We start from the raw sequence: 8,506 nt of genomic DNA, 5'->3' as shown, positions 1-8,506 counted from the left end.
CGTGAGGGGGAGGCCTAGGAAAAATTTTGAGCCGGGGAGGACCTAGGAAAAATATTTTAATTTGGGGAGGGCCTTAGGTAAAAATTTTCCAAGATCCCTTTAACTCTACAACGTTTTTATACACTTTCAAAACATGATTAAACGTCTGTCCCATACATATCGTAGCGATTTTCCAGTCATTGGAATTGGCAGAATTTTACGTTCCAATAATATCCATCCCTATTATTATAATGTATTCGCCCAAATCTCCCACAGTCCCCTTCAAAATCTTGCATTTTCGCCAGAATCGGCGAAACTGGACTACACAGCCAAATTACATGGATTAAAATCGCGTCAATCGCGTCAATCGAAACGATACCGATCCAAAATGTAGGGAAGGCTTGTCTGAAGATTTTGAAAATTAATTTTCGCCGTTCAACGCACCCTTCCCAGAGGTGTGCGTGCGTGCGTCGGCAATGGTCCCGCTGGTCCCGCCTCGCAACTCGCTCGAACTTCTCGGCGTGGATGTCGGATGTCGACGGATTTATTTGGTATTTTTCTTAAACCAAGGACTATTTAAACATTTATATCTATGTCCCTCCAAAGTTAATTGAAAACAACACGTAAGTTGGCAATATTGTTTCCCTGTTTGTAATAAAATTGACGCGGAAGAAGTTCGTGGACGAAAGGTAGGCTCGATTACACTGACTGACCATAACGTTTAATAACTGACTTTAAATTTATAGCTCGATGTACCAGCGAAATTTGTGCTGCCAAATTTGCCCCTCAACATGCAAAACATGGGTTGAAATTCAAAATTTTTCCGGGGGGGACATGCCCCCCCCCCAAAACGCCGGGCCTACTCGGGCTCTAGTGGCGCCTGCGGCGCGATGGCTCGCGCCTTCGGCGCTTCATGCGGGGTAAATTTTCAATCAAAATCTCGTCCTCCCCTTACGAAATTTCACTCTCTATGATTCACGCCGGGGGGAGGGCCTAGGAAAATTTTTTGAGCCGGGGGAGGGCCTAGGAAATTTTTTTGACCTGGGGGGAGGGCCTAGGAAAAAATTTTTTACGCTACCCCCGGACGACCGGCCCCCCCTCCCCGGTAAATATCGTACAGTCCCTTACAGGACCTGTAGGAAGTGGAGCACAGCCATTCAACAGGGCCTGAGGGTCTTCTAGGGGTTGCCAGGACTCTGGCTTTATGGCTGTAGCAAAGTTCAGTAAATATCATATGGACAAATGAATACTATGTATAAGCAGTTGAAGTTAAAATGACCTACTCGCAGGGCTTTAGCCAGCTCAGAATTTTTTTCCATCAGCCCAGGTTCATGATCGGGCGTGGGGAGTGTTTGCCAACTAGGGGAGGTCGAGGGGGAAATTTTGTATTTTAAAGTCTTTAAAAATGCAATTTCCCACATTTTGATAGGGCTTTTGGTAGTTTTTAAGATGTTTTTAAATTTTTACCCAAGATTTTCGTCAACTTTGTCCATCATCAAAAAGTTTTCTGTCACACGCCACAGAAGTTCCTACAATTGACAGAAAAATGGTTGCTGGATAAAGCCCTGTCTACTGGCTCAGAAAAGGCCTATAGACCCTCAAGTTTCTGTTAGAGACCCTGAGGTGGTTTCTGTTATGTGTAGTAGACTTGAATGTTTATATTGATCTTCAAAACAAATGGGTAGCCAGTCCATAATATTTGCCAAGTAGCTGGCCTGTGTGGGCCCCGGTAACAGTGTACATTGTACAACCCAGGCTAGTCACATATGCAATTATACTATTACTATATTACTATTAGCCATACATAGCCTGGCAAAGCCTACATATACCACGTATGAAGCCTCCTCCCTTTACCCTTACTCCCCTTACATTATATTGCAGCTTGCCAGGCAACTGGATGGGTGATATCGCAGTACATGGATTTTCATGCCAAATTTAATTTAGCTTTTGTTGAGGACCCTCTCTCTCTCTTTAGATGTACAGCTTGAAGAGCTACCCTATCCACCATTTCTGATTTTGTAAAAATCAAAACAACTGTAATAAATATGCCATGGAACATTTGTTCCTGGTGTGATGGATTAGTGGTGAGCGAACATTATGAAAACTGCAAACATAAAAGCAGTGAAAATATTTCATGATTTACAGTATGCTATCAGGATTAAATCTGTCACTGTGAAACTAACACTTCCAGTGTATCTAATCAGGAATCTAAAACACCCCAAAGAGGCCCAGGATAATGATTTCATCCTGTCAATCAGACTATCAATTACCCCATCCTTGGCCTAGTTTCTCACTTGTGTATTATACACAAAATCTTCCTGCCAAATAGCAGAAATAATTTGGCAAACTGGCGCTTCATGCCCGTTTACCTGGGAATCATTCCCCAATTTGCAAAATTACGTCTAGCAGCTTGTGATTAACTCTGCTTCATCTATTACTTATGGCCATATAAAAGTGTGCTTAGCAGGCCTGCTTTATTGAGTTATGAATATGTATCTTACATACTTCAGCCCAAGTGATGCTGATATTGAATTTTTCATCAAAGATCCACTTGATGACAATCCCTCAAGAGATAAACAGCTTTAAAAAACAACCAATCAGTGCTTCTATTTTTGTCCCTAAAATTAGACAATCATATAGTTGTGAAATTTGCCTCATGAAGGATGGGGTGGGTACTCCATGAATGGATGGAGAAATAATTACTTTCTTCTCACCCTGCTTTGTACTAACAGCTACCCATCCAACATCATAATTGGATAAGAGAGTAGCTTTGGATGGTTGGAAGACAGCTTGAAAAGAGTTCCCTCCTCAGATATCCTCTCCATCTAGATCTCTATTATTTTATGCCATTCTGATCTGGATTCCCCATAGTTTATCTGCTGTTATCCTATTCCTATTCTTTTCTTTCCTCTTTCGTCACTTGTGACATCGATTTGGAGGCGAAACACCACGGCGGTCTGTCACTACGGCATTCTTTCCCATTGCTATGCGCGTTCTAAAAGGTATCGGGTTACAACACGCTATTTTGGCCTGTTTTGGACTACCCGTAAAATATTTGAAAATACACAAATAATATTTAGGGGTAAATTTCGTCAAATTAAAATGAAATTATCGTCTTAACATCCTTTAAATGTTAGCTTTTTATGTTAAATCAATGATTTTTAAAAATTTCGCTCAGAAAGACGATTATTTTCGGGTTTCCGAGCACAAGTCATGTCACGTTTTTAGGCAAACATCGTTCAAACCTGGCTACGTATATTACCCCAGATCCCCGATTTTTATATTTTTCGCAGACTAGGAATAAGACAAAAAATCGTGTTTTAGGGATTTTTTAATTTCTGATTTTAAGTCTAGTTTTTGTCGACATATTGGTGAAAAAATGGCATTTTTTGACATTTTTCTCACTAAATTACCCATAACTCAAAATTGAGGCCATTTTTCAAAAATCCCTAAAACACGATTTTCGGGACAACCGTTACAGTCATTTTGAGCCGTAAATGGGGTATGTTTGACGCTCCATGTTTCCAGGTTTGAACGAGTTTTGGAGACATGTCATATCGCCAGGAAGTGTGCATTGTGTTATTCATACTGGCGTAAAGAATCATTACAGTATTCAAGGTCACTCAAGGATACGACAGTAGCTTCGCTACATGTTACATGTCCACCAAAAATAATAGCGGACATGTACTGTCCAGGAAACTGTTTGTATCTATAGAAAAGTGTTGTTTTTCATCTGTTGCAATGCACGGAGGTAGAAAGGCTTAGTAAATGACCGCAGGTGACCCCGAAATAGAACGCGGGTTCGATTCGAATTCCCCAGATCGAACACGATCGAACACAGTTCGGGTTCTATGACATGTGGGAACTTTTCAGCCCAGATTTTACCACCGTGCACTGGATTTACCTTCAATGTTGACATTGTTGATGTTTTAGCACATTTAGAAAGCTATTTCTTTCTTTTCCTTGTTTCCCCCTGCATACAGTCAGGACCAACATACCTGCCATCTGGCTCTGATTGTGGCACCCTGCTTGGTGACATCCACACACAACAAGGCCCCTCTGTTCCACATGACAGATACATGGATACACCTCCATGACCCCTGACATCCCCTTCCTTCCTGCATGATGAGACACAGATGGAAATATTTAACTTCAGGCTGTACCAATGCCATGTCTTGTAGCTCAGATTTCATACTGCTTGGGAAAGTTCACACCTAATGTAATGTAATGTCGACACTGCTTGGAACTTGTCAAGTGCAAGACTTGAAAAAACAACAATAACTGCAGGGATAGATTCTGATATGTTACTCAAGCATCTTTCCCTGGAGAGACAAGAGTGAGTTTATTTTTCAAAGGAATGACAGGTAGGATGTAAAGTTACATATATTTTGGTGAAAATATGTGTTTTACCGATATTTGCTACCCGGTAGTAAACCTATGGAGGTAGATTGCTACACTTGGTAGATTAGGCAATGTGGGTTATCAAATGGCATGTATGGGAGAAGGCATAAAAGATCAACACTAATTGACAATTTTGATATCTGATTTATCTGATGGAACATCCTTGGTTTTACTCTTTGATTTGCAAGCCTTGCAGCTTGGGTAACACTTGTGGAGTCATTGTGACTCACAGTCCTAGATATAGTGTCAAGTGGCTATTTCCTATGGTTAACTTTTAACTTTCATCCATTTCGTCATTCTTCATTCAAGAAAACACAATCACAATAAGACATTCAATCAGGTTGATGGCAGATTTAGGATACTGCATGGAGGTATGAAAAAAGGTTGAATTCATACCTCCATGGATAGTGAACAGCACATTTGTTGTAAGTAGTCATTTCACATTACTAAAATCTACTACATAAATGTAGCTGTACTGGTCATGGGAGCTGGACAACTAGGGAGTTCTAGACCTGTATCCAACATTGGGCTTCATCACTTACATAAAGTAAATACTATAGTAACTCACCCTCTCCCCTCCCCCATAAGCAAATTTCAGGAGTTACTAGAGGTAAATTTCTTCCTGACCTCACAAGACCTTCCAGCCTTCCTGTGGGTAGAAAACAGGAAACACAAAACCCACAAAGCATATTCCACCAACAGCTGTCATTGATATTTCTGACACTGGATAAATTGTAGCCCCTCTTTAATTAATAACACACATACAGCTTGAGGGTGTGATAGGGTCTTTCAGGCCTTCCAATTTTGATTTTCTTACTCCAGTCCAGGTACCAGGAATGCTTGGCATGATTGTTTAGAAAGAGATCCATGTAACTTTTCAAAGGAATTTGCACCAACTGAACATTTATTTGAAAGAATAGTTTTTATGTTGTCTTATTTCCTTTCACTGAACAGTAGGGTTTTATACATACATGCACTTCATTTAATATTCCTAGTCACCCTGAAATGCAATTTCTGGAACATGACAATACTGTCAATAGTAGCCTGACTTTTTTTGCCAGCTTCGCGATATTCTGCCACCTCTCTGAGTGCCGGACAAAGAGCTTGTGTACACTAGTACAATAGTATCTGTATATATGTGTATTAACTTTTAATTTAAGGTACTTTGTTTTGTATCGAAATCATGATCCTTGCTGATTCACTTGTTCATATATACATGTACCTTAGACACTGAAATAATTGTGTTCATCATATTAAAGCATGCACAACCTCTTGCATGTGTGAAACAACTAGGGGCAAGTAGAAACACGAAAACCCCTCACTCTCAGGAATCAACCCACAGGCCCAGCTCGAGTAGCCTGGGTACCATCCTACTTGTATACCGGGGCTCCCACACTTCCCTAAGGGAAGCGAGTGTGGGAGCCCCGGTATACAAGTAGGATGGTACCCAGGCTACAGCTCGAGAACCCAATTCACCAACTGCTAGGTTAAAAGATCCGGACCTGTTAGACAGGTCAGTTGATGGCACTTGAGTTGAATCCCACTGTTCCCCCTTTTCTTTTTTTTAGATTCATCCTCCAATCACAACTCAACAATGAAGAGCAAGAAATGGGCTTGCTTTGGCCCATGGGATCTCCACACCTGGATTCAGTCAGCCACAACAACTTGGCCCCTTACTCCCTTTTCCCATCCAGCCAGACTTGGCGCAGTGACAACAACACCATCTCATATTGGCAGGCAGCAGACAGCAGCAGGACCTGGCACTCCTCCAAAACATTCCTGCCCAAGTAGGTCATTCTAGAACAAAAGATTAAAAGACTTACCTCAACACCCCAGGAATAACCACAGGCCTGCTGAAAGCAGTACATTGCTTACAAATTCAATACACTTTTTTAGTTACTTGTATAGAATAGTTGATGTTTACAGTTTTTGCGGTAGATATTGATATTAGAGTTCCCATCAGAGAAGGTGTATAAGATTATACAGCACCATTGTAAACTGATGATTATATCAATCAATTAGGCCAAATTAATGCAATTTGTTGGTTTTAGGAATTAAAAAAATGCTGAACCTACTGAACCAGGAAGCCAATAATTTCCTCCCAACCCTTTTTTTCATCTTCACCTCTAGCTAAATTTTTAGGTAAAAAATGAAGAAAATAAAATAATATGACCCTTATCTGTTGTGTTGTTCTTTTGACTTTGCCACTGAAAGGGCTGCTTGGACAGTAGCCTTGTAACGTATTTGGTACAAACCTACTGCCAGTGAACCCCAGAACTTTGGTAACTGAAAATCCTTAGTTTTAAAGCACGTTCCATAGTTTGGCCTTACTCCAGCCTATCCTGGTACGTCACTCTTCCCAGGAGGTTAAGTTAGAAGCTGCAAGTTCTCATGCTGCCTTTCAAGTTCAAAGGCATGAGGTAAAAGCCAGCTCTAGTTAGCTTGGCCAAGAAATTGCCTGTTTGGTTTCACTCCCACTGGCTGGGCTGGCACCACAGATGATTCCTTGCTAAATTTGGGTCTGTTGGGAACCCCACTGCTATGTGGCATGAAATTTGGAGGTCAGAAAAACAGTAGTGTCAAGGGAAAGGGTTTGCAGGGGGAAGTCAGGCCCAGTCCAGATCAATTATATGGTTCACACACCACAAGGTAGCCATTGAAAGACTGTGAAAGGTGGGATCTGATTTAGACCTGGTTTACACGACGACAAAAACCTGGCGTACGATAATGGCGTACGCACGCGATCGTACGACAATTGCGTACGACCATTTTTTCCAGCGTGTAAACCGGCCCCACCTATCGTACGCACCTATCGTACGCAATTTGCGTACGCCACCTCGAAGGCAGGCGTACGATCGTGTACGATCGCCCAGCGGGGAGTCAGGATGCCTCCCCGCCTCGTGTAAACGCGACTGATCGTACGAACGGCGTTCGCAAGCACTTCCCTGTTGCAGGAGGTCAGGGGTCATATGCAAATTCCATTCTTCTTCCCGCGCCTGTGAAAACCCATGCCGTGTTACTGATCTTTACTCTGTTTTCTCTGATCCGTTTCGGTTTTCCTTTTGTTTTTTTATCGTATTTGATTTGTTTGTTGTTTTGCTGAGCCTGTTTGCTCGCGACTGCCGCAACTGACCATGGCAGAAGTGCGCAATAGCTCTAACTGTCACGTTCCCACACTGACCGATCGATCCCGCCTTGAGCTTGAATGATTGCAATGCCCGGCGACGCAAGTACATCCGCGAAAAGAAGAATAGCAACATCTGACGCATGAAGAACAGAAAAAGAGCCTGTTCTCCCGCCATTTTGAAAATAGCGCTATGTCAAAGCTCGCGGCGGGTCAAATGGGGTCACGATAGTGTGGAGCGCTGCGGGAGTCCCGGCGCTGTCCGTCCCGCTCCGTGTAAACCGAAACGGACGTACGATCGCGTGCGTACGCCATTATCGTACGCCAGGTTTTTGTCGTCGTGTAAACCGGGTCTTAGAGAATCTTCCAATCCTAGCTCCTAGACCTAGTCCTAGGTAGTCTGCAATTTACTTTTACACTAGATGTGAATATTTCTGAATTATCCCAGTCTGTTTTAGTCTTAAAATCAAATTATCATCTTGTGACTACAGTTTTTTTTAAACAAACAAACAAACAAACAAACAAACTGAAGGAGCTATTTTATTCATGGCCAGGCAGTTTTTATCCACGCATAACCATGAATATACACATTATGTAATACAGATAACCCCACAAATGGATTTTCTTTTTTTTCCCTAGTCTTGTCCTGAGGAAAGCATGCATCACATCAGGATTCAGATGCATACAGTTGCTATTCCAAGGCTCTGATGAAATGATGGGAATGCAGGGCTGGAGCCCAGGTATGTTGGAAAGCAACAAGCATAGAGTCCATCAAGAAATTACAGGTTATGAAACCACCTGTAAATTAGAATGTTGACTGCCTCATGGCTGAGAGTGTACTAGTATGCTGATAATGCGAATACATTTCAGCACCAAGGGCAAAACAAACTTGGGCAGAGATTGCGATGTTCCGTTTAGGTTCAATTTTTACTTCTCAGTATTATTTTGAGTGGCTGTGTGCCAATGGTTTGTCTTACTGCTTGTCTAGAGTAAGTTGACAGC

General features: G+C 42.0%; 2 protein-coding genes across 2 annotated transcripts in view; one reads left to right on the top strand and one right to left on the bottom strand.

The window, feature by feature from the left end:
* The window catches only part of LOC109475554, a 154,844-nt gene that overhangs the window by 133,806 nt on the left and 12,532 nt on the right, over window positions 1-8,506 (bottom strand). The window lies entirely within an intron of this gene.
* LOC109475557 overlaps window positions 4,130-8,506 on the top strand; it is an 8,834-nt gene continuing 4,457 nt past the window's right edge. Inside the window, exons 1-3 of the mRNA XM_019776226.1 lie at window positions 4,130-4,315; window positions 5,949-6,167; window positions 8,144-8,244. Of these exons, the coding sequence (XP_019631785.1) occupies window positions 4,281-4,315; window positions 5,949-6,167; window positions 8,144-8,244 (355 nt within the window). The 5' untranslated portion in view covers window positions 4,130-4,280. The remainder of the gene's footprint in view (window positions 4,316-5,948; window positions 6,168-8,143; window positions 8,245-8,506) is intronic.

The sequence above is a fragment of the Branchiostoma belcheri genome, unplaced genomic scaffold (genome assembly GCF_001625305.1).
Source record: "Branchiostoma belcheri isolate BF01 breed outbred unplaced genomic scaffold, Haploidv18h27 scaffold34, whole genome shotgun sequence".
In the NCBI taxonomy this organism is placed as follows: Eukaryota; Metazoa; Chordata; class Leptocardii; order Amphioxiformes; family Branchiostomatidae; genus Branchiostoma; species Branchiostoma belcheri.
This window is presented reverse-complemented; position numbering and strand designations above follow the sequence as displayed.